The sequence below is a fragment of the Hyaena hyaena genome, unplaced genomic scaffold (assembly GCF_003009895.1).
Source record: "Hyaena hyaena isolate Hyena2069 unplaced genomic scaffold, ASM300989v1 scaffold_387, whole genome shotgun sequence".
NCBI classification, from domain to species: domain Eukaryota; kingdom Metazoa; phylum Chordata; class Mammalia; order Carnivora; family Hyaenidae; genus Hyaena; species Hyaena hyaena.
The window spans coordinates 576,487-603,545 of NW_024081019.1; the positions used below are offsets into that span (position 1 = coordinate 576,487).

At 38.5% G+C, this 27,059-nt stretch overlaps 1 protein-coding gene across 3 annotated transcripts in view; it reads left to right on the top strand.

The window, feature by feature from the left end:
* The first annotated feature begins 469 nt into the window (after positions 1–469).
* NT5C3A (5'-nucleotidase, cytosolic IIIA) overlaps positions 470–27,059 on the top strand; it is a 50,366-nt gene continuing 23,776 nt past the window's right edge. The window contains exon 1 of one of the 3 annotated variants that reach the window (XM_039251140.1): positions 470–663. In XM_039251140.1, coding sequence (XP_039107071.1) covers positions 526–663 — 138 coding nt within the window. In that variant the 5' untranslated portion in view covers positions 470–525. The remainder of the gene's footprint in view (positions 664–27,059) is intronic. The other 2 variants (XM_039251143.1, XM_039251142.1) reach the window with 2 other exon arrangements.

Consider the following 27,059-nt stretch of genomic DNA (forward strand, 5'->3'; position numbering starts at 1 on the left):
GCCAAAATCCAGAGTCAGACGCTCAAATGACTGAGACACCCAGGCACCCCTATGGGTGGCCTTTTTACTGTTTCTTTTGCTGCTCAGCAGTTTGTCATAGCACACACCACTGCTGAGGCCTTCTGGGGGCTGTAGTCCAGAGTGGCTGAGGAGGGTGGAAGGTGGAAGCCTTTTTCTGCTTGGGTCGTGGTTGGAATCAAATTTCTACTGGATGGGGCTGGAGTGAACCACTCGCTGGTCCTCATTAGCAGAGAGATAATTAACACCATTCTCTTTTGCGTCTTTGGATAATTCCTCAAACGTAGGCTCTAAGGAAAACGCCCCCGCCCCCCGCCACCTTTGCTGGGGAAGTAGGCCACGCCCCTTCCAGCCTACCCATCCGATTCCGCTCATAGGGGCGGGGCTTCCCGCAGGGGCGGAGCTCAGGCAGGAGGGGGCGGGGGCGGGGCGTCTAGGTTTCTTGGCGGACTGCAGGAGCCCAGCGACCTCTTGTTTTCCGGCGAGGAGAAGCAAGACAACCCGTTCATGGACCGGGCGGCCGTGGCGAGGATGGGCGCGGTGGCGAGCGCCAGTGTGTGCGCCCTGGTTGCTGGGGTGGTACTGGCCCAGTACATATTCACCTTGAAGAGGAAGACAGGGCGGAAGACCAAGATCATCGAGATGGTGAGTGTGCGGCTTGGTGCGCCCGAGCGCTTGTCGGGCCGCAGGGTGTTCCGTCCGGCCTTACCTTCCCGCGCTGGCGCTGCTGGAATGCACAGGGCACACCAGGGACCCCCATTAACCCCGCGATCGGCAACCCGAGGGCCAGTAACCTGGCCTGGACCCTCCGTGGTGTCACTCCTCTGGCCATCGTTATGTCTCCATTTGAAATAGAAAGGCAGCAAATAGGTGATTCAGAAACAAGCCACCTCCTGCAGCAAAACCCGTTTCTCAAGAAATAAACTGAAAATTCTAGACTGGTTGCTCCCTGATTCTTGCACCAAACCGTTGTGACTGATCCAATTCTGACAGAGTTGTTTCTGCACCCTGGCTATAATGACTTAGGTTATGAAAAGGTGTAACTTCTCAGTGGTTAAAGAATGCCAGTAACCCAGTTAGGAGTTCAGAATAGTTTATTTTGTATTTGAATGTTATTTCTTATTGTCTCAAATTGCCAGGAAGTAGCTTTGTCTTCGTTTTTTACCCCCAAACCTCTTGCATGACATTATTTTAGAAATTTATTTTCCAATTTTATTGTAAGAGTGTTTCAAGAATCCTATGTAAGGTACATTATAAGCAATATTTGCTTCAAAGTTGGGAATGTTTTTAGTTGTTTTTATTTAAAACCCACCGAGTTGCTTTTTTTTTTTTTTTGCTTTTATTTATTTATTTACAAATAGTTTATTGTCAAGTTGGTTTCTTTTTAATGTGCTTACTGGAGTGCATAATCCCATGTTTACTCCCAATAATGTGCTATGCACATGAGCATCTGGGGTCAAATATTCATGAAAAGTAAGTTGACAGTCTACCACCCTACTAAAGTAAGATCATTTTAGGTTCATACAGTTAGAATACTTCAGCCTCAGTTACATGTTCTAATTGATCAAAGGAACTATCCAGTTGGTTGCGGTTGGCCCCAGATTGAATTCAGAAATATTTTTCCATCACTAACATTATAAGAAATGTCACCTCCCATGTCTCATATGCCAGTAATATTCCTAGGTTTTGTTTATTGCTACAATTAAATTATTTTTAAAGTTTATTATTTTTGAGAGAGAGACACACACACAGAATGTGAGCGGGAGAGGAGCAGAGAGAGAGGGAGATGCAGAATCCAAAGTGGGCTCCAGGCCCTGAGCTGTCAGCACAGAGCCTGCTGCAGGGCTCAAAGTCATGAACCACAAGATCATGATCTGAGCCGAAGTCAGATGCTTAACCGACTGAGCCATGCAGGAACCCCTATTTTTTTTTCTTCAGCTCTATACCCAGCAAATATTTTTATTTCAGAAATTTCATTTTGTTTATAGTTGCTGTCCTGCTTAGAGAACTTTGGTGGCTTTCTTTTGCCCCAAACCAAAAATTTATAACCCATATTTAGTAGGGGAGAGAACTAACTGCCATACCTTGCTGTGTATACTTAAACTATGGATTGGTCTGTTATATCACTTCTCTAAACTAAGTAGAGTTAAAAATCAATGCTTTCATAAAATCCCACAGTGATACCATCCTAAGAACAGTTCGTCGTCTTTGTGGAAAAATAATTAAAGCCATCAGACAAACCAACTTTACTTTGCAAATGATTTGTAGTAAAGAAATCAGTCAGTCTTTACATATACACATGTATACATAATATATATCAATTCAGATTATGATATATGTGCAGCCTGCTAGTAGCTTTTAAAAGGAAAAAGTTGAAAGAGTTCTCTGTTTATAATTTGTAATTTTAATAGGTTACTCTTTCAAGTGTAATAAACATTTGATTGGGAGTCTGAAAAATTGGGTTCAAATCTTAGTTTTATTGCTTTGTAATAGCTGTGATTTAGGGGTTGTGTTCTGCCTATCCCCTACCCCGTCCTTCAAACCCCCACCCTAGAGAATCTGTACAAACCTGTGAATGTCTAGTGGACATAGCTTAAAATGGTCACAAATAATGGAACCAGTGGTAACTACCTAAGCAAGGTGGGCCTATTTGCTGGTAGGTAAACAAATGACTTCTGGCACTGGTCTTAGATTATGCACTGCCTTAAGAGTTTTTAATTAAAAGGCACAGAGATGTGTTTAGTGGTCTGAAACTGCTACAGATAAAAGGTTCTATAGGGCAGTGAGATAAATATATAGAGGAAGCCTGTCAGAAGACATGCTTAAGATGTTCAGAGCTCAGAGATAAGAGAAGCCGTTTTTCATATCCATATTCTTCATTATTTTCATTTTAGAACAATTTTAAATTAACAAAATAATTGAGCAAATAAGTAGAGTCCCATCTAGTTTCCCCTATTACTAACATTTTCCATTAGTATGGTATATTTGTTGAAATTAATGAACAAATATTCATACATCTTTAAATATCCATACTTTGTTCAGATATCCTTTGTTTTTACCTAATGTCTTCTCTGTCCTAGAGTTCCATCCAGGCCACCACATACATTTAGTCATCATGTGTCCTTATCTCATCTTGACTGTAACAGTTTCTCAGATTTTTCTTATTTGTTGTGTTTGTGATAACAATAAGAAATATGAATTTGGTGTTTGTTCCAGGTTCCTGCCACACAACTTCTAAAACACTTGGACTCTAGGAAAGTTTAACAGTGTCTTTTCTATGCTAATGAGGTGGACTGGTAGCTGGGGGCCCCAAGATGGCTTCAAGATGTGAGCTGGTTGACTAAATGATCAAAACATGATTAGAGGATTAGAACTTTCAACCCCCTACCCCTTCTGTTAGGAAAAAGGGCTGGAGTTCCTGGTCGATAATTTATTTAATCAATCTTACCTACATACCAGATGTCTATAAAGACTTCTACAGGAGAGCTTCTGTGTTCATGAATAACTTGAGGTGTTCCATATTTTGCCCTATGCTTCTCTTTCATTTGGCTGTTCTGAGTTGTAGCCTTTGTATTAAACCTCTAATAGTAAGTAAAGCACTCTCCTGAGTTCTATGGGTTATTCTTGCAAATTATGGAACCTGAAGAGGTGGTTGTAAAAATCCTCAAATTTAGAAGTATGCCATCAGAAGTATAGATGGCAACCTGGGACTCATGACTGGCATCTAAACTTGGGACAGACTTGTGGACTAAGTTCTTTTCTCATAGGATCAGACACTAACTCTAGATAGTGTCAGAATTGTATTGAATTGTTGGAAGACTTGGAAGATTGTTGGTGTGAGGGAAAAAAGCCACATATTTGGTGTCAGAAGTGTGTATGAAAACAGTTAAATATAATTTAATAATATCCAACTTATGGTAACTGCTTAATAAGGAATAGTTCTAATTATTATACCAAAACACAGACTATCAGCCACTTTCATATCCTATAGTTATTTTTTTCCTTATGAACTGTAGCAGGGCATAATTTTTAACCATTGGTATTCTTTTCTCTCATCTTTATCTCTCCTAAGCCTTCATTCTAAAAACTATTCTAATTACTCCCGGAAGGATGACTTGCAATTTTTATAAAATGGACTGAAAAGATTAAGGTTGCCAAGCATGTGTATAGAAGTTGATACACATGCAGTAGAATTTTGCCCAAATGACACTAGTATTGGGGATGAACTGTTTTAGGGAATGAATTCTCCCAACCTCTCTTAAATTCTTCGAAGTTTCAAGTCCTCATTGCTACTGACCATCACTTATCACTTGCTACTCAGTTTTAACTCACTATTCTAATCAAACATGCCTGCTCAGATAGGACCTTTTCGTTCTGCAGCCTTTTTGGTTACTCTCATTTAAAAAAGATTCTGGAACAAAGCTTAAGTATTTATTGCTAGTTTTCTACCAAGCAGAGAAACCCACTCCACCACAATGTTTAGGCTAAAGGATGACGCTCTGAGGGAGGGAAATGTGAGCGTATATATCTTTCATACAACTTTTAAACTTTTTTAATGTTTATTTTTGAGAGAGAGAGACATACAGAGCATGAGTGGGGGAGGGGCAGAGAGAAGGCAGCAGGCTCCAGGCACCCAGCTGTCAACACAGTCCCTGTGGGGCTCGAACTCATGAACCATGAGTTCATGACCAGAGCTGAAGTCAGACACTTAACTGACTAACCCACCCAGGCACCCCACAACTTTTTTTTCTTTTATTCTTGAGAGAGAGAGGGAGAGGGAACTTGAGGCGGAGGTCGGGGGGGTTGGGGGCAGAGAGAGGGAGACCAGAATCCAAAGCAGGCTCCAGGCTCTGAGCTGTCCGCACAGAGCCCATCGCAGGGCTTGAACTCATGAACTGCAAGATCAGGGCCTGAGCTGAAGTCAGTGAAGTGGGATGCTTACCAACTGAGTCACCCAGGCACCCCCATACAACTTTTTTATTTTATTTTTTTTTAATTTTTTTTTTATTTATAGGAGAGAGAGAGAGACAGCGTGAGCAGGGAGGGTCAGAGAGAGAGAGAGAGTCACAGACTGAAACAGGCTCCAGGCTCTGAGCTGGCAGTCAGCACAGAGCCTGACACGGGGCTTGAGCCCACGAACCGCGAGATCATGACCTAAGCGAAAGTCGGACGCTTAACCGACTAAGCCACCCAGCCCCCCCCCCCCCCCCGTACAACTTTTTTAAAGTGAATGACACTTAACAGCTTTATTGTTTTTTACTTGGTTTATTTTTATTCACGGTCATTGCTTCCATATTTTATTCTTTACAGACTGTACTTATCTACTTTCATATTAATTTAGCATAAATATAAAAGCATTAACAATACACATCTTTGATTTACAATGGGATCATGTTCCTATAAACCCACTGTTAAGTTGAAACTACAGGAAGTCTGTAATGCATTTAATACAGCTACCAAACATTATAGCTTAGCCTAACTTACTTTAAACGTGCTCAGAACACTTACATCAGCTTACATTTGGGCAAAATCGTCTAACACAAAGCCTTTTTTTGTAGTGTAGTGTTGAATATCTAATATAATTTACTGAAAGTGAAAAAACAAAATAGTGTAGGGTACAGAATGGTTGTCAGTGTAACAGTTGTTAACCCTTGTGACTACATGGCTGACTGGGAGCTATGGCCACTGCCATTGCCCAGCATCAGGAGAGAGTATTGTACCCACACATTAATAGCCCAGGAAATGATCAAAATTCAAAGTATAGTTTCTACTAAATGCATATCACTTTCTCACCATTGTAAAGTCAGAGAATTATAAGTCAGAGTGTCTTAAGTTAAGGAATCTAATCTAATTTTAAGGAACTAGTAGGAACTGTAATTTTTGCCTCATAAAAGTAAAACCCATGGGGTGCCTGGGTGGCTCAGTTAGTTAAGCATCTAACTTTGACTCAGGTCATGATCTTGCAGTTCACTAATTCAAGACCCACATCAGGCTCTATGCTGGCAGCTCAGAGACTGGGCCTGCTTCAGATTCTGTGTCTCCCTCTCTCTGCCCCTCTGCCCCTCCCCCACTCACGATCTCTCTCTCTCTCTCTCTCTCTCTCTCTCTCTCTCTCTCCCCGTCCCCCTCCCCCTCCCTCCCTCCCTCTCTCTCTTTCTCTCTCTCTCTCACTCCCACTCTCACTCTCTTTCAAAAATGAACATTTAAAAGTAAAGTAAAACCCAGTGCTTGAAACTCAATAAAGCTAAGTGTTAATGATTAAAAAAACAGCAGTTTACAAATTTAAGTGCTAAATGTGGCTTTTAAAGAAGAGAATTTAAAAATACATGTGGTTAGCCATCAGGGCATTAGGAAAGGACCAATGAAACTTTCTATTTTCTGAATACAAAATGCAGTCATTTTCAAATGGCAGTTATTTTAGTAAAAGCAATTTAATCCTGGGTATATATGTTTTATATACATATGCTGTTTTATAAGAATTCATCTTATTTTTTCTGGATTATATTAGGAGAAATCTTGCAAGGGTTTTTACTAGTTGTTTCTGAATGAATGCTAGCTTTCCTGTCCTATAGTTATTGTCCACAGAACTTCCCTACAGTTCTAAGAATCTTAGAATCTCTGTTTTCCCCACTTTTCCTTTTTAGTCATTCATCATTCTCTTTAGATAGGTTAGCCAAAAGTGTGAGTTTTATTCGTTTTCATTAAGTTTTGCATTTGACTGTCCAAATCTACGTTGATCTCTCAGTACAATAACTTAGAATTTGGTGTTCTGTTGTATTAGTTCCAGAAACTAGTCCAGAAAATTTATTTAGTGTCATTTAGTACAGAAAATGTTACATACTTAATGTACTAATAGAAAATCGGCCAGCTTTTCACATTATCAAAATCTCATATGCGTAATTTGTGCTTCTGAAGTTGTTTTAGAAAGCTGACTATATATATGTTATTTTTCAGGAATAGAATCTAGTGATTCATCATTTGCACATAACACCCAGTGCCCCTCCCAACAAGTGTCCTTCTTAATGCCCTCATCCCATTTAGCCCATCCCCCCACCCAAAACCCCTCCAGCAACCCTCTGTTTGTTTTCTGTATTTAAGAGTCTCTCTAGGGGCGTCTCGGTGGCTCAGTTGGTTAAGCGTCCAACTTCGGCTCAGGTCACGATTTCGCAGTGTAGGAGTTCGCGCCCCATGTCAGGCTCTGTGCTTACAACTCAGAGCCTGGAGCCTGCTTCTGATTCTGTATTTCCATCTCTCTCTGCCCCTCCCCCACTCACACTCTGTCTCTTTCTCTCTGTCTCAAAAATAAACATTAAAAAAAGAAAGAGTCTCTTATGGTTTGTCTTCCTCTCTGTTTTTATATTATTTTTGCTTCCCTTCCCATTGTTCATCTGTTTTGTTTTCTATCCACACAAGTGAAATCATAAGATATTTGTCTTTCTCTGACTTCACTTAGCATAATACCCTCCAGTTCCATCCACATTGTTGCAAATGGCAAGATTTCATTATTTTTCATTGCTGAGTAATATTCTATTGCATCTGTCTAACATATCTCCTTTGCCCATTCATCAGTTGATGGACATTTGGGCTCTTTCCATAATTTGGCTATTGTTGATAGCATTGTTATAAACATTGGGCTACATGTGCCCCTTCAAATCAGCACTCCTGTATCCTTTGGATAAATTCCTAATAGTGCAATTGCTGGGTTGTAAGATAATTCTATTTTTAATGTTTTGAGAAACCTCCACACTGGTGAAAACGGACTTTAAAATTTAAGGCCCATGTATATGTGTCATTCTTCTGTTTGCTATTAAAGTAAGTCAAAAACAGACTCTGGCTTGTGGAAGTATAAAACTAAAATAAATTATGTTCTTGGAAGAGAATGGCTTCATTTGATTAGACTATTTAGTAAACAGAAAAAGCTGGCTAAGGAGACCAAATATTTCTAGCCTCACATATTTACTGAGGGAAAGAGAATTACAGTCTTTAAACTAAAGAAAGATTAAAAGTTTTATTATGAAAAATGGAGTTAAACTTGATTTCTGTGGTCTCTTCCAAAGATGTGATTGGCATTTGGAATAGACACGATGCAAGGGATGTAAATAGAACATGACTTTATTTTTCTTTCTTGTGGCCCCTTTCAAATTTATTCAGTGGTAGTAATCTTTCTTGCCGCTGGTAAAAATGATGATGAATCTATGACTTCTTGCTTACTCTCAGGTAAAAGACAGTCTTTTATTTTAAAAAAAACTTTTTCTAATATGTATTTTTGAGAGAGACAGGCAGAAGAGACAGAGACACAGAATCTGAAGCAGGCTCCAGGCTCTGAGTTCCAGGCCTGATGCGGGGCTTGAACTCATGAACCCTGAGATATTGACCTGAGCTGAAGTCAGAGTCCGTTCTATTTCTGTAAATACAAGTGTCTAGTCATATGTTAGTCATGATTTCAATATTGATTCTGTGGTGAGACTTGTAAATGGATATTACTAGTATTACCAATATTTTTAGCTCTTCTCTGCTTCTTGCATTTGGACAAGCTTTGCTATTCTGACCAGTAGACTGTGTCTGAATATGGCTGCTTCCAGGCCAGTGTAGTTATGAACAGTCACACAGTTATCCCTAATCTTTCCCGCTGCTGGAGTAAACTCTGAGGCATCAGTTGACATGGAGAGGACACAATATCAAAGCAGCCCGGAATACTGAACCAATATGTGGATGACAGCTGCCCTGGAGAGCCATTTGGACCCATACTGGACTTTGTGTGAATGAAAAATAAACTTTTTGTGTAGTAGGGAACTGAGCTTTTTGTGCTGTTATTACCTCATAACCTGTCCTGACTACCACAGACTTCTTCATTACCCCAAAGCCATGGCTCACTGTATGTGGCTCCTCCCTCCCTAGTTAATGGCAGCAAGTGATCTGAGATTAGATGGGAGGATAAAGTCACCCTCTCTGCTTCCCTGATGCTGTTCCTTGTCCCGCTAGCCATTGCTCTAGACTTCTGGGTTAATAGGGTAGGAGGAAGGATTTCTTTTACTAGAAAGTAAAAACATCAGAGTTCTTATTTGACTGGATAGGTTTGTGCTCTCTGGGCCTGAGAGATATTTAAAGTTGACTTTCTCGGGGCACCCGGCCAGCTCAGTTTTAGGAGTGTGTGACTCTTGATCTTGAGGGTCATGTTCCAGCCCCATATAGGTGTAGAGATTACATAAATAAATAAACTTTAAATAAAATTGACTTTTTCTTCTTCCACTATAGCCCTATAATATGGGCAGTTAATTTTTTTGGTACCCCATTCTACCTCAGCATGATTTTTTTTTTTTAAGTGATCCATTCCATACAAGTTCTTGCATTTGAAGTCTCTCCCTCTCAGGTAGCTCTTATGGGCTAGACATAACTAGGTTTTTGGCTGGTTCCCTCCTGCGTGGTCCCCATTCCAGGCTGTGGGGTACATTCGTTTATCCCTGGCTCTGACAAACTGTAGGACTACCAGCTATTAGAACAAAGCAACTTTTTAACAATGTCAGCTTTATGGAGTTAATGACTGACAAAATTATGAAATATTTGAAGTGTGTATTGTAATTAGATATTCATATACGCTGTGAAAAGAATTTCCCCCATCTAGTTAATTAATACACCCATCACCTTACCTATTTATTTCTGTGTGTGTGTGTGTGTGTGTGTGTGTGTGAGAACATCTAAGAACATTTGAATTCTACCCTCAGCAAACTTCAATTATATAGTACAGGGTTATCAACTATAAAAAGGATGGAATGCTTCATGAATTTGCCATCATTCTTGTAACATGCTAATTTCCTTAGTGTTCCAGGTTAAATATATGTGCTGCCAGTGGAGCATAGCAGAGTCCCATCTGTCCCACTGAGTATCTTTTATAGCTTGGATCAGGCCTCGGTCTTTTTCAGAAAACACATTTCAGATTCCCCGGGAGACCCCATGAAAGGCCCCTCTTGCTTGGTGAGAAGGTAGCACTCCACCGTTCCCATTCCCTTGGAGGCAGAGGGCACAGCAACAACTCTTCACTCTTTTCACCCTTTTGTATTCCTTAAGTGGGTGAGGGCCCAAGAGTTATCAAGCCAATTCTCCCCATTTTCCTCCCCTCTCTCTTAGTATGATTCCTGTCCCTGAATTGAATCAAAACAGGAAGATTCCTAACTTAACATCCTATTACATAAATTTAACATTCTGTGAATTTTTTTAGAGGTTATTCATTGTTAAGGGCCGAATTGTGACCCCTCAAAAGGTCCTCTAACTGAACTAAGAATAAGAAATCAATTAACAGATTAACAAGAGAAGATCAAATTTAATAGCATATGTATGGGGAATCTACACAGATATGAAAATTCCAAAGACAGGCAAAATGAAGTATATGTGTCATTCTGAACTCAGGAGAAGGGAATAGGGGTCTGGGACTTGAGAGGAATGCACTTCACAAGACAGAAAGAAGAGCAGATGTATAGTAATTAGATGTTTGCCTCACAACATAGATGGATCACTCAGGTAAAATTTGTCTCCTTATTCTGGGAAATATCGCCACTTTAGAGTTCTTCTATGCAGTTAAAGGATGGGCAAAAGTTTCTCTTGAGCCCACAGGGTCTCACTTGCCTTCAGCTCAAAATGATCTTGTCAGAGTGGCCCATTTCCGGGCAGCCTTCCATGAACTCCTGCATGCTTTTGAATGATAAGCAAGCATTCCTATCTCCCATACAAGTACTAATCAGGCCCGACCCTGCTTAGCTTCCGAGATCAGATGAGATGGGGTGCATTCAGGGTGGTATGGCTGTAGACCAAGCATTCCTATCTCTTGAGTCTAGGCCTGTGTGTTCTGTGTCGTCCTTGGCTTGTTCTGCCGTGCCTATGGGTGACATGACCTCTATCCAGTGTTCATTCTTTTATCTGGACTGACAAGATGGACACTGGCTTCCCCCTCACTAGAAGCTCCACAGCCAGTTAAAATTGTAATTTCTAATTTAAACACATCCCAACTATTTATGGCTTCCTTCTTAAAGTCTGTTTGTTCATTTATTGAGAGAGAGAGCGCATGTGTGAAAGGAATAGAGAAAGAATCTCTAGCAGGCTCCACACATCAGCTCGGAGCCTGACTTGGGGCTCACATCCACCAAACATGAGATCATGTCTTGAACTGAAATCAAGAATCGGATGCTTAACCAACTGAGCCACCCAGGCACCCTGTTCATTTATGGCTTCCTTCTAAACACCAACAATTACTCCTTAAATAGCTGGTGGTGTTTTTGAAACTTGAGTGAGTTTCCTTCCTGGAGATAACTTCTAACAAAAACTTCTTCCTTTCTGCTATTTTAAGATAACATCAGATGTTCTCTGGGTACTATACTGAGTAAGTGGAAAGCCCACTATTGAATGTATATTTAGAAAAGGGAGAGGGTGGGGAACAAGATTTAAACACAGCTGCTTTAGTGGCTCAGCTATTACCTAGATTTTTGAAAATATTTCTGTAACTCAACTTTTGTCTAATTTACATTAGTACTCATATCTATGACCTTTTAGGACTGTTTTGAATTGATGATTTGTTTTGTAAAGCATATTCCCTGAACTCCTGTGGCATTTCCTGATGATTTCTCATAAAGTGGCTATTTTTACACTGTTTTGTATTGTTTGCTGTTATGTCTGGCTTTTAAAAAGGGTCTAGATTGGTACATATTTCTTTTTCACTTTTATTTGTTGCACCCAGCTAAGAGAAACAGAGAGACCCCAAATCAGTGGCTTTAATAAACAATAAACATTTTGTTTTTCTAACATAAGTCCAAAAAATAGGCAGTTGCTGGTGTTAATTAGGAGGTAGATGGATATCTAGACAGAGGTCTTTGAAATTCTTTTGGCTTTTCTCATGGAGATAAGATGGCTGTTGTAGTCCTACCCAACATGTCCATCTTCCAGGGAGGAGAATGCTCATTTCAGTAAAGCAGAACTTTCTCCTCACTTGTCATTGGAGAGGACAGTGTCATATAGCCACTCTAACTGTGAAGCTGAGGAATATTTTTAACTGAGAAATTGCCACCCCCCCCCAACAGAATTAAGATTCTATTAGAAAGAAAGAGGAATTAGGTAATAAGCAGTCTACCATGCTATACCATAGTCCCTATTCCTTTTCCATATTACTTGCCATTCAGTAAATTGATTTAAAATTTGATCACTATAAATGCATGTATATAATAGTATTTCTGGTGATCAGTTGGCTGGTAGAAAAATAGAACATTCCAACTGCTACAGGTTCTTGGTCATACAGGAGTACAGACTACAGACTCATAATAGCTTTGCTCTTCTGTCTCTCACAAGCATAAAGACTTATTCATTCACACCTGAAATACCTAGGTCTTGTATAGTTCTGGAGACATCACACTCTGTTCATACATGCTAAGATTTAGAAGCTAGTCTCCCAATTATGTGTCATAACTAGCTTAAAAGCTAGAGTCCTAACAGTACTTCTGGAATGAATAAATATAAATTTGTGAAAGAGACAGCAAGGAAAGGCTGTGTAGAATTCAAATAGAAGTCAATGTTATTTCAAATGTTACAGAACATTAAAGGAGAGTTCTACTTTTTCCTCCTTTGATGTTCTGTAGCATTTGAAATAACATGACCATGTTTATTTTTTTAAAAATTGGTTAATTGAAAGCAACATTTTAACACCTATGTTGGGACCACAAAGTAAACACATCTTCATTATCAGTAGTAAGGTTTGTAATTAATTTGCTGAAGAACCTTCGAGTATGTTATATTCATTTTAAATAATCAGTGGTAAGATCTGGAATGCATATTAGTCTGCTTAATCTGATAGCTAAAATGTATGAAATTAGCATAACTAGTATCAAGAGGTGAGCAGTGTGAGGAAAAGATAATTTTCCCTCTACCTTTCTAAGTTCTGTGCTAGGAACCCTATATCAAAGATAGAATTAACAAGAGAAAACCAAACAAGTTTTATTAACACATGTACATGAGAGATACCTTGGGAAAAATGAGCAACTCTCCTGGGTGCCTTAAAATTATACCATCTACAGCTAAAGACAAAAAGAGAAGAGGTCAGGGGCTCCTGGGTGGCTCAGTCGGTGAAGCATCTGACTTCAGCTCAGGTCATGATCTCACAGGTTCTGGGTTCAAGCCCCACGTCGGGCTCTGTGCTCACAGCTAGCTCAGCCTGGAGCCTGTTTCAGATTCTGTATCTCCCTCTCTCTCTGACCCTCCCCTGCTCATGCTGTCTCTCTCTCTCAGAAATAAATTATTTTTAAATTTTTTTAAATAAAGAGAAGAGGTCATGAAAGAGGCCTGTTGTGGGGTGGGAGGAGGAAAAGCATGGTAAACAGTAATGGTTGAGGTGGAGATTTAAGTGCATTCTGTTCCGTTGATTTGAGTTTGAGGTACTTTCATCATCTTTCTCTTCCTTCTCCTTTGGTACAAAGATGGAGACACATATAGAAATGGAGATTTCCTTTATAAATGTAAATTTCCCTTGCAAAAGGGAACTTCTTCCCTTTTCAGAGCTTCTCCAGTGTCTACTGCTTCCCTGAAATAAGCCGCTCAAAATAATCCTTGTGCTAAAGAGGCATATGTTGGGATGATATTCTGTCACATTGAAGGAGCAGAAATTAAAATAAGCCTGGATTAAAGAGAAGGAAGCCCTAGACTGCTAAGAGAGAAGTAGAAAAAGGAGGACAGAAACCTGGTGGATTGCAGAGGTGAAATCTGTAGGACTCAAAGGGAACAGGATTTGCAAACCCAAAACCTGCCATCTTCTTTTTTCCTTAACTAGAGATGGTATTTAAGGTGGTGATTTGGGCCATTTCAGGGAGTTACCCAGTTACCCTGGGTATCTGCCATGTATAGAGGAGGTATGCATGTTAGTAAACTTGTGTTTGGTTTTTCTCCTATTAATCTGTCTTTTACTATAGGAGAGTTTGGGCCAAGAACCTAGAAGGGTAGAGGCAAAATTATTTTTCCTCCCCCACAGATTTTACAATTTTTTTTAAAGTATCTTGGATTATCCTTAATTCATTATAGCAGTTTGAATGTTTCCTACAGTTTGTTAAATCATTTCCATATATTTTTTTGTTTGCTTTTAAAATAATTCAGACATCACCTTATTTGGAGTTACTGAATTAAGCCGATAAGGAATCTTAAACCCAATTTTAATCCTTATTCTCTTTTAAATTAGGGATTGTAATTTCTCTCATCAGTACAGTAAGTTATTTGAAATACAGTGTCATGAACCTTACCTGAGGTTTCCCCCCTTTAAAAATATCAGTCAGGGGGGCGCCTGGGTGGCTTAGTCGGTTAGGCATCCGACTTTCGCTTAGGTCATGATCTCGCGGTTCGTGGGTTCGAGCCCCGCGTCGGGCTCTGTGCTGACTGCCAGCTCAGAGCCTGGAGCCTGTCTCAGAGTCTGTATCTCCCTCTCTCTCTGACCCTCCCCTGCTCACGCTGTCTTTCTCTCTCTCTCTCTCTCCTAGAAATAAATAAAACATTAAAAAAAAAATGTCAGGGAAATCTACACAATTCCATTTTTGTGTCAGCAGGTGGCAGACTTCTCTCTGCTATGGCTCTGTGCCAGCTTTCTAAATTACCTTTCTTGTTTATACGTTGTTTACTCTCTCATTGCTGCTTAAACCTGAAGGGAATCAGAATTTGCCACCCAAAAATGTCCCACTTTGTTGTGTGAATTATTGTGAACTGAAGCCAGTCAAGACTCCGAGGGTCAGGAAAAGCTTTTTACCACCCTTTACCTGCCTAAAAGAATTTAGAAAGGGGCCTGTACCAGGAAGAGAGCCATTACCAGAGATTGCTCTCTTATCTGAGAGACTTACCTGCACAGAGGCAAACGTTGCTCTTCTCATTTTCCTGAAATTGCTTTCCTCCCCTTTGAAGCCCCAGACCTCTACCCCTTTCTCCGTAGCTCAGGATGGTTTATAAGCCTAAATTGCCTGACTGCCTTTAGGTTTCTTTGTGGTTTCCCAGATCTTTGTGGATTCCTGTAGTTGTGAAATTAAGGATTTCTTTTCTGTTAGTCTTTTCAGTACAGTGTAGGTGGTCTCAGCAAAAAACATAGAAGGGTAGTGGGAAAGTTATTTTTCTGCCCCTGCAAACCATTAATCTATAAAATTTAAACCAACCTTGACACTCTTCTGCCATTATAGATGTAAATTCCATAGCCCTATTTTTTCCCCGTGTATGTTGTTTACTTTCCTCATGTGCAAGGTGCTAATAGATTACAGGGTTGTTTAGTGGCTGATTGGAAGGTTGCTTAATTTGTTTGGCAAGTTCCTGCTTGTAAGTGGGTGGAAGTAGATAGTTACATGTTTAACATGATGTGGGTTCCCGCAAGATCCTTCCTGTCCCCATTTTATCTCTGAAGCCTTGTCATGGCACAGCCCTCTCATTTATTTTACCTCACATGCCCCACTCAGGGCTTGGGTTCAGAACACCATCAGCAAAAAAAAAAATCTTCATATACAGTCTTCCCTCTGAACAGTTTATCACTTTATCTAGATTTCTCTGTCACACCATTAGCATTCTGAGGTAGTGAGACCCTCAGTCGATTTTGATGGAAGGAGATAGGAAAAGTATGAGAACCTAAGCATAACAGCATAGTGAAAAGTAACAAGATAGAAACCCATTGAAGTCACTTCAAGAAAACGGGGCTACACTGGGGCTAGCACAATAAAACACTTAGAAACTGATTCCCATTTGGGTTAGTTGGACACTCCCCTATCATCCTATGACCAGGAGAAAGGAACTAAAATTTGGAGATGTCTACTTATGGCCAAATTCACTGTGCATGTTTACCTTATTTAATACTTAAAAACATAATCCAGCTGATAATATTGTCATAATGTATTAATTTGCTTAAGAACTAGCTTAGTAAGTAGCAGAGCCAGCACTCAGTATGATTCTAGCTCTCTCTGAAGCTTTTAAAGAAAGCCTGCTTCCCACTTGGAAATAAGAATCACTTTAATAAAGTGTTATTGTGTTGCTGATCTTTAAAATTTTTATCTCTTTCCAAGTTAGTTTATTTCATCTTTTGTGTACAACCATGTACCAGATATATGTAAGGGTGTGTATATATAGATATGATATATATAATATAGGTATATCCATGTGTATGTATTTGGTTTTGTCACATGGCTTAGTTTTGGTAGGATGGGGAAATCTGTCTAGTGTTCCATAATTATTCAGTTACTCTGTGTCTTGTAAGTATTGTGGCTTATATAGTAAAGATAAAATTACTTCTTTAACATCTATCATAATTGGTGATTTGAACTCGAGAGTATCTTGTAAGGGAATGAAGCCATATAATATATAATGTTTGAGAGTTTATAGTTGGTGAATCCTTGGTTCAGACTCAGCACTGCCACATTCTGATGGTTTAGCCTTGGAAAACTTTGTTGTTGTTGTTTTTAATGTTTGTTTATTTACTTTGAGAGAGGAGCATGAGCAGGGGAGGGACGGAGAGAAGGAGAGAGAATTCCAGGCAGGCTCCACACTCAGCTCAGAGCCCAGTGCAGGGCTCAATCTCACAACTGTGAGATCATGACCTGAGCCAAAACCAGGAGTTTAATCAAATGAGCCACCCAGGCACCCCTAGCCTTGGACAATTTCTAATTCTCAATTTCCAGTTCTCTAAAATGGAGAGATTCACCTAAAAATTCTTCTGCTCCCTTGTTTCTTTCAGGGTATTATATTAGGAATATGTTCTGTCTTTGTGTTTATATTCTTTATTTTACTTGGTGTTTTAATATAATTACACTTTAGGAGAATTCCAACAGCGCATTCTAAATATCTACCTGCGTTGTTAAGATTAAAAAAGACACAATATGCATACAGTGCCAAACTGTGTTTACCACACAGTGGCTATTCAATAAATGTTAATTCTCTTTTCTTCCTTCTTGAAGTAAAGCTATTCTCTTCACAGCTTTCTTTTAGACATGATGTTCTCTTATAGGAGGTTCATAGTAAGTAAGGATTTAACAGTTGTCTCTAAACAATATTCTGTTTGAGCTCTCAGGCTTGGAGATAAAAGCAGAATGTCTAATTATATCATTATACATCTTTCTTAAAGTTAAAAAGATTAGGAATGGAGGGGCGCCTGAGTGGCTCAGTTGGTTAAGCGTCTGATTCTTGATTTTGGCTCAGATCATGATCTCACGGTCCGTGAGTTCAAGCCTTTTATCTGGCTCTGTGCTGACAGTGCCAGTGCAGAGCCTGCTTGGGATTCTCTTTATCTACTTCTCTCTCTGCCCCACTCCCCCCCAAAATAAGTAAATAAAATTCAAAAAAAAAGGATTGGGAATGGAGAGATAATGTTGAGCACTTTTTAAACTGAGTAACTGGCACTCTGGGGCCTAATCCTTGTCAGTCTGCAATCCCAATTTGTACATGGTTAAATTGACCTGAGTAGCATACTTACAGGTTTGACCGTATGAGAAACATGGGCTTTAATAAAGAATAAAGTTTCTACATGTATTTCACTAATTTGAATCCCCTCTAATACACTAAAAACAAGTACAGATCATATGATACAGTATAGACTTTTAAAAAGTTATTCATGGAGTTTACACATGTGGATATCCAGTCATGTGACTGTTTTAGGGAAGTTTTAATAATTAAGGACTCATGAGTACCTGAATTAAGATCCAGCTTTTTGTAAAGAATTTCTCCCTTTTTATTTACCTGTTTTAAGCTTTATTTTCCCCTGATTGTCTTTTTATTTCTGATATAATACATGCTGATATAAAAAATTACTAACTGGATAAACAAAAAGAAGTAATCAACAATTTTCACCACCTTAAAAAAAAAAAACATTTTAGTAAGTGTACTCCTTTGTTTTTCTATGCAGGTAACTGTTGTACCTTTTCCCCAACATGAGATTATACTGTAACATTGTTTTTGTTTTTGTTTTTTAAATTTATTTATTTATCTTGAGAGAGCAATAGCACAAGCAGAGAAGGGGCAGAGAGAGAGGTAGGGAGAGAGAATCCCAAGCAGACTCCCCACCAGCAGCACAGAGCCGGACATGGCACTTGAACTCACAAACCATGTGATCATGACCTGAGCAAAAATCAAGAGTCAGACACAACCGACTGAGCTACCCAGGCACCACTGTAACACTGCTTTTAACAAGATTATTCATTTATTAATTTGTTCCTTACTAACTGTATACTCATTTTAGTGATTATGTTATATTCCTTTATGTTATTATATCCTATACAGATATCATTATTTAGCAAGTTCTTCATTATTGAACATTTAGATTGTTTTCCATTTTTCATTATGATAAATAATGGATCAGTAAATATTCATGTAGCATCTGTGCAAGTCTCTATTTAAGTAGAATGCTGGGTCAAAGGACAAGCGCAAATCTAAGACTTTTGAATGTACTGCCACGTTACCCTTTGAAACGTTTGTAACAATTTACATTTCCACCAGCAGTATATACAAGTACCTAATTCCTAGCTCCCTGTTTTCCTGAGAAGAGGTGTCATTTTTTTTCTCATTTTTGCCAAGCAATATTTTTTAAATATTCAGCTGAACTTTTAAAAATAATTTTGGCTATTTATTTTCTTTTCTGAATTGTCTAAGTTATTTTTCTTGATTTGCAATGCCTTTTATAATGATTTTAACTATAAGAGTATGTTAGAAATCTATTTTTCCAAGTCTTTTTGCTTCACTTCCGTTTTTGAGTAGTCTAAGTGTGACCCTCGTTTCAAATCTTTAAATATGTACTATTGATTGCTGCTGCTACTTTTTATTGAAGCGTAGCTGACATACAGTGTTCTATGTTAGTTTCAGGTGTATAACATAGTGATTCAACAGTTCATGCTCACCATGATAAGTGTAGTCACCATCTTCACCATACAAAGTTACTACAATATTATTAACCATATTTCCTATGCCCTACTTTTCATCTCCATGACTTTATTTTATAACTTCTAGTTTGTACTTCTTTTTTTTTTTAATTTTTATTTATTTTTGAGAGAGAGGGAGACAGAGTGTGAGCAGGGGAGGGGCAGAGAAGAGAGGGAGACACAGAATCCAAAGCAGGCTCCAGGCTCTATGCTATCCGCACAGAACCCAACACAGGGCTCAAGTTCAGGAGCTGTGAGATCATGACCTGAGCCAAAGTCAGGCACTGAACTGACTGAGCCACCCAGGCACTTGTACTCTTTAATCCCCTTTATCTTTTTACCCCAATTTCCCTCCCACCTAAATGCTTTCTTTAAACCAATGTACTAATTCTTTATAATGTTTTATAAAACTTAATTTGTATATGACTCCTCATTCACACATTATGACTTCATTCCATATCCGGAGTAGGAGAAGAATCTAGCATATTGTTTAAATAGTGTAGCTTAGTTATTAGTTTATCCTCCCAGCTAAAGAATGAGGAAGGCTACTCCAGAAAAAGTAGTAAGGTAGAACTTTACCTCAATAGATAATTTTCATTTTACCTTCATAAACATGACTTAACATATGCCATGCCCATTTTGTCCAAAGATGTAGTAGCATGGTATGTATTTCAGCATTTTTTTTTTAATTTTTTTTTTAATGTTTTTATTTCTAGGAGAGAGAGAGAGACAGCGTGAGCAGGGGAGGGTCAGAGAGAGAGGGAGTCATAGACTGAAACAGGCTCCAGGCTCTGAGCTGGCAGTCAGCACAGAGCCCAACGCGGGGCTCGAACCCACGAACCGCGAGACCATGACCTAAGCGAAAGTCGGACGCTTAACCGACTAAGCCACCCAGGCGCCCCTGTATTTCAGCATTCTTATATTTTGGGACGTGTGACTTTCTTTTTACGTAAATCATTTTTTTTAATATTTTTTAAATTTAATTTTGGGAGAGAGAGAGAGAGAGACAGTCAGTGTGAGTGGGGAAGGGCAGAGAGAAAGGAAGACACAGAATCCACAGTGGACAGGCTTCAGGCTCTGAGCCTCAGCACAGAGCCTGACACAGGGTTTGAACTCACAAACCATCAGGTCATGACCTAAGTTGAAGTCAGATGCTTAACCAACTGAGCCACCCAGCTGCACTAGGCCATGTAACTTTTTAACAATAACTTTTGTTTTCTTCTGGGTATAAGATAGATTTATTACAGATAATTTAGAAAATACCAAAGAGTATGAAGAAGAAAATACAGTCAGCCAGGATCCTTTTATTCCTCTGTAATGACTGTTAATTGAGTTTTATATCTGATTCAGCCATGTTGAGTGATTATCTATGCTATTGAGTTTAGCTTGTTACTGCATTATTATTTAGGACTTTATATTCATAAGTGAACTTAGGTTATATATCCTCTTTTTGTACAATTTTTTTAAATTTTAATGTTTATTTTTGAGAGACAGACACAGAGTATGAATGGGAGAGGGACAGAGGGAGAGAGAGAGAGAGAAGGAGACACAGAATCTGAAGCAGGCTCCAGGCTCTGAGTTGTCAGCACAGAGCCCGACGTGAGACTCAAACCCACAGAGATAAGATCATGACCTGAGTTGAAGTCGAATGTTTAACCAACTGAGCCACCTAGGCACCCCCCCATTTGTACTGTTTTTGACAGGCTTTTATTTCAGGATTTTATACTAGTTAGTTTCATAAATGGAATTGGATAGCTTAACCTCTTTTTATGTGTTGTTAAACAGTTTGTATCTAGCATGGAGCCATCTGTTCTTTAAAAGCTTGAAAGAGATCACCAGTGTGACACCTGGCTATAAAGCACTTTGAAAGCCATTCTCTGGGGGCGCCTGGGTGGCTTAGTCGGTTAAGCGTCCGACTTTCGCTTAGGTCATGATCTCGCGGTTCGTGGGTTCGAGCCCCGCGTCGGGCTCTGTGCTGACTGCCAGCTCAGAGCCTGGAGCCTGTTTCAGTCTGTGACTCCCTCTCTCTCTGACCCTCCCCTGCTCACGCTGTCTCTCTCTCTCTCCTAGAAATAAATAAAAAAAAAAAAAAAAAAGAAAGCCATTCTCTGATAAACCTCTTTTTATAAGTTCTATTCTGATGAGCACACATTCCATTGTTAAACATATATGTTACCAAAACTTTTTGTAGGTTAAATTAAGTACTTTGGTTTAACATACTGAGTTTATTAATATTTGAGGGAGTTTTGAAAGGACTATATTTTGTGGTTTCTTCTGTTTACATACTTTTAAAACTCAAGTTATCACTCACTCATCCTCCATATAATTTCAAGTAATCCTTTGTTACATTTATTAGTTTGTGAACTTAAATCTCCTTCAAAATAATTTTTGTCATTATTTTCGTACCTTACTATTTTTTAAATGAGTTTATTCTTCATAGCAAAAAGAAGATAGTAAGTTAAGTCTTTGTACTCTCCATTTAGAGGTGTTGGATATAATACATGAACAATAAAAGCATAAATCATATAATCATTTGCCATTTTTTAATATAACCCATACCAAAAGAACAATCTTAGACAATACTATTTCTTTTAAACAGACAGAATACCAATTGTGATTGTGGAAGGAGTCCAAAATTAAAACAAAGTTTTTCTTCTTGTTCCATTTCAGTTACAGAGATCAGATATAGTAAAATGGAAACAACAGTTTCAGTGCTAAACATTTTGAAATATTAGAACATAGTGCATTTGAGAGGAGAGCCAGCGAAGACTCCCTTCATTAATGATACAGTATATCCAATTTTCTTGAACTTTTTAAAAAATCTTTTTATTTACTTTTGAGAGAGAGAGGACACAGCAGGATCTGAGGAGGGGGAGAGAGAGGGAGATTCAGAATCCAAAGCAGGCTCCAGGCTTGGAGCTATCAACACAGAGCCCAACAGGGGGTCAAAGTCTGATACCAACCTACTGAGCCACCCAGGCACCCCTAGTTTTCTTGAACTTGACCTACCTGTTGCAACATATGTGTCATTTCCTCTAAAGGAGTTTAAACTACAGAATTTATTACTTTTTAAGTTTAAAAAGATACAAACTATGTTCAAGAACTTCATTTGAATTTCTGAAAATTAAGTTACTCAATCCTAGATCTTTGCAAAGTTAGAACCATAGGTTTTCCTCAGTTTGCATATATGTGTGTAAATTCATAAATGCAGCAGTCAACTTCACTAACAGCTAATAGGATAAGTTTTGGGGATGATTTTCAATAAGAAGAAACTTACAGAAGATCTTTACTTCCTGTACACTTCCCCAAAATGTAAGCATTCATTGTTCCATCTCTGAGTTTGTCCTTAAACATTTAAAATCGTATTCATATAAACATTAACAGCATCTGTTTCAACTCTGCTTTGAACAGCCACAGTGTTGAAGTTAGTTGACTCTTGCCTTCTTTAGAAGAGTTATAAGAGAAGTCAAATGCCTAGATGGATGTTTTGCATGTTTAAAAAAATTATCTTTCTATATATGTCATACAGCAATTATAGCAATTAGCAGGAAGAAGTTTTGCAAGAATCCTTACAGAGAGTATTGCATCTCACCTACTGAATAGTCTTCCTTATATGATTTTATTGTTTTGTTTGGAATACTTTTTCTAGAGTGTCAATCAAGTTCAGATTGGAGTTTAAAAATACATTCCATAGCCAAATTATAGGATTATGGTTACCTGAGCTAATAGTTATGTCTTAGATTAAATAATTGAGAAGTAAAGTATACTTACTACAGGTTTTTTGTAGAATTATGAAGGGATTTCTTTCACATACAACTATGAATTAATGTAGTACTTTCAGTCCCTTTACTTCTCAGCCCCAAGATTAAAGGCAAAATGAATCAATCAATAAATAAGTTATTAAGGTTTAAACAGTAGATTTGATTTTCTGTGGGCTTTTTATTTTTTCGTTATTTCAGAATTTTCAGAAACTTTTAATGGCAAAATATCAAGTGATCATTTTTAGCTTCTCAAGTTGATTGAATAATTGACAGTGTCTAAAACGTTATAACTAGTTACTGAGAAGTACAAATGAGTATCTTTCTCCACTGATAAAGACAGCCAGTTTCAGTGTTATAAGGGGAAGAAAAATCTTCCACAGATTTGAGTCCTGTATGAGAAGTTCTCTGCTCATTGGCATATCAGTTACAGGTGTAGAGTTTCCTTTAGGAGCTTCATGAGTGATTTCTGTTTCTATGACCAGAAGAGTAGAGTAAAGAAACTCCAAGGCAACAGGGACCAGTCATTGAGTCCAGAGATCAAAGTTCATTGTGGTGCTAAAAAGCCGCCCTTTACAAATTCTTACTTCTAAATTCTTTATACTCCCTTTCAAAAATAAGACATCATATCTGAGAGCTATTTCAAATAAAATTCATGTTCTTTTTCTCTGTACTTTGCCTGTGTTTGTGTTCTTGTTCTTTTTTTGTGGCACAGTTTCAGAACATTATTCTTATTCACAGACATCTCTAGCCTACTTGTGTGTAATGTGTATATTATTGCCTAGAAACAACATGATGTAATAAGAAAAAAGTCACATAAGTAGTAAGTAACTTCTTCAGGCCTTAGATTTATCAACAATAAGGGATTGTTGCTATATTTCTTTTGTAAGGCTTTACTGAATAAATTAAAATAGAGCATGTTGTTAGGGAGCAAGAATATTCTGTCTCCTCAAGGTCCTTTCCCCTAGGCTGTGAATCAAATTGGCATGAGACAGATTAACAGGAGGAAAAATAATAGCATACATATGGGGAATCCACAAAGACATGGAAATTCCAAAGAGAGGCAAAATGAGGTGTATATGTCATTTTGAAGAAGGAGAAGGGGTCAGGGTCTTCAAAGGGAAGGAATGCAAGCCTGAGGAAGAATAAAAAAGAGTAAATGTTTGTTAAACAAATATTTGCTGGGCCACTTAGAAACAGTGGGACAAAGAGAGGACATGGATCAAAGAGGCCTTGCTAGGTTCCTCTCTGTCCACTCTACCTAATTCACAGTAGTGTAGCTATCTGTGATGATAGTTTTCTTTCTGGAAGAGATCCTTTATCTAAATTCTAGGCAGTTGTAAGGGGTGGGAGGGTAGAGACCGTAAAGGACTTTTCCTAAATCTGCTGGGTCTTGATTGTTTTTAACTCAAAATAATCTTTATTTTAAAGTTGGCCATCATAGGGCAGCCCCTACCCTTGGTCCCACAGTATATAGAAGGTCATTGCATGCTTCTGGGACTCTGACACACAAGATAGTAAAGTGCTTGAAAAATGTTAATCCCTCCTGGAGGGACAGCCTACCAGACATCGCATCCCACCCCCAGTGCATATTCACACCGGATGGAATTAAACTGTGGGCAGAAAGGCGTACTCTTTCCTCTCTTCTCTCCTTTCCTTAGACTAACAAGACAAAACACCAGTGAACTAAAGCTTTCTTCTACCTCCTTGTTAACATACTAGCCATCTTTCTTTTCATACTGTATTTTGTTTTATTTTAGAGCCAACTGAGTGAAGTCCTTGCTTCTGTCTCCCCATTGGAAATATTATTTCATTAATTGACTTGTTTCACTTAGCATAATACATTCCAGTTCCTCCACATTGCAAATGGCAGGATTTCATTCTTTTTTTTTTTTAAGTTTATTTAATTTGGGGGGGGGGGAGCATGCATGAGGGAAGGGCAAAGACAGAGAGAGAGAGAGAGAGAGAGAGAGAAAATCCCAAGCAGGCTTCACACTATGAACATAGAGCCCGATATAGAGCCTGATGTAGGGCTAGAACTCAGCGTACCCTGAGATCATGACCTGAACTGAAATTAAGAGTCGGACACTCAACCAACTAAGCCACCCAGGCACCCTGTGATTCCTTTCTTTTTGATTGCTGAGTAATATTCCATGGTGTGTGTGTATGTATGTGTGTGTGTATATATGTATATATATACACACCACATCTTTTTTTTTTTTTAATGTTTTATTTATTTCTAGGAGAGAGAGAGAGAGACAGCGTGAGCAGGGGAGGGTCAGAGAGAGAGGGAGTCACAGACTTAAACAGGCTCCAGGCTCTGAGCTGGCAGTCAGCACAGAGCCCGACGCGGGGCTCGAACCCACGAACCCCGAGATCATGACCTAAGCGAAAGTCGGACGCTTAACCGACTAAGCCACCCAGGCGCCCCACACCACATCTTTATCCATTCATTTTTTGATGGACATTTGGGCATTTTCCATAATTTGGCTAATGTTGATAGTGCTGCTATAAACATTGGGGCACATGTGTCCTTTCAAATCAGCAGTTTTGTATCCTTTGGATAAATAAAAGTATTGCAATTGCTGGGTCATAGGGTAGCTGAATTTTTAAAGTTTTGAGGAACTTCCATACTGTTCTCCAGAGTGGGTGCACTAGTTTGCATCCCCACCAGCAGTGCAGAAGTGTTCCCCTTTCTCCACATCCTCACCAACATCTGTAATTGCCTGCGTTGTTAATTTTAGCCATTCTGACAGGTGTGAGGTGGTATCTCATAGTGGTTTTGATTTGCATTTCCCTGATGATGAGTGATGTTGAGCATTTTTTCATGTCTCTTTAGCCATCTGGATGTCTTCTTTGGAAAAGTGTCTATTCATGTCTTTTGCCCATTTCTTCACTGGATTATTTGTTTTTTGGTTGTTGAGTTTGAAAAGTGCTTTATAGATTTTGGATACTAACCCTTTGTCTGAAGTGTCATTTGCAAATATCTTCTCCTATTCCATCCGGTGCCTTTTAGCTTTGCTGATTGTTTCCTTCACTGTGCAGAAGATTTTTATCTTGATGAGGTCCTAATAGTTCATTTTTGCTTTTGTTTCCCTTGCCTCCAGAGACCTGTAAAGTCCAAAATTACTATGGCTGAGGTCCAAAGAGATTGTTGACTGTTTACTCCTGTAGGATTTTGATGGTGTCCTGTCTTACATTTAGGTCTTTAGTCCATTTTGAATTTATTTTTGTGTATGGTGTAAGAAAATGGTCCAGTTTTATTCGTCTGCATGTGGCTGTCCAGTTTTCCCAACACCATTTACTGAAGAGACTGTCTTTTTTTTCCATTGGCTATTCTTTCCTGGTTTGTTGAAGATTAGTTGATTATGATTTCACTCATATGTGGAATTTAAGAAACAAAACAGATGAATATAGGGGAAGGAAAAAAAGATAAAAACAGAGGGGGAGGCAAACCTTAAGAGACTCTTAAATATAAAGAACAAACTGAAAGTTGCAGGAGGGGTGTTAGGTGGGGGAATGGGCTAAATGGGTGATAGGCATTAAGGAGGGGCTCTTGTTAGGATGAGCACTGGGTTATGTAAGTGATGAATCACTAAATTCTATTCCTGAAACCATTATTACACTATATGTTAACTAACTTGGAGTTAAATTTTAAAAAAGAAAGAAAAGAAATACTATTTCAAATAATCTGTCCATGATCTTGACTAGCTCCAGTTATTTTTTATTTTTATTTTTAACTTTCTTTTCTGATTATATACATGATTTGTTTTACTGTAACATTTTAAATCATTTTTTGTTTCCCATAGAATTCATTTTATAAAGTTCAGAAGAAAAAAAGTCCCCTGAATCTCAGCACAGATACTGTCTTATGTATTCTATTTTAGACTTTGCTTATGTAAAGAATTTTCCCCCAGAATTGGACTCTTGCTGTAGATACTCTCATAACTTTTTTCAGTTAATAGTAGATCATGTACATCTCAGTACATGAGTAAATATTGATCTCTTAGAGCAGTACTGTCCAGTGATTTATAGGCATGAATTCTGAAGTCAGAAAGACTCGAATTTGAATCCATTTTTGTTACTTGCCAGCTATAGCCTTAATTTATTCACCTGTAAAATGAAGATAATGATAACACATATTCTAGGGCTATAAGTATTATATGAGATGAAATATGTCAAGGACTTAGAAGTATCTGACACATAGTAAACATACAATGAATTTTAGCGATTAATAATAATGTTAGAGAACTGTATAATCTTCTATTTTATGTGTATACACAGTGTATTCACCTTTTCCATGTTAATAATATTTTAGATATTGGGCATTTAGGTTGTTTACAATCTCTCAGTTTTTATAAAACAAGTCTATAGTATATATCTTTGTGTACTA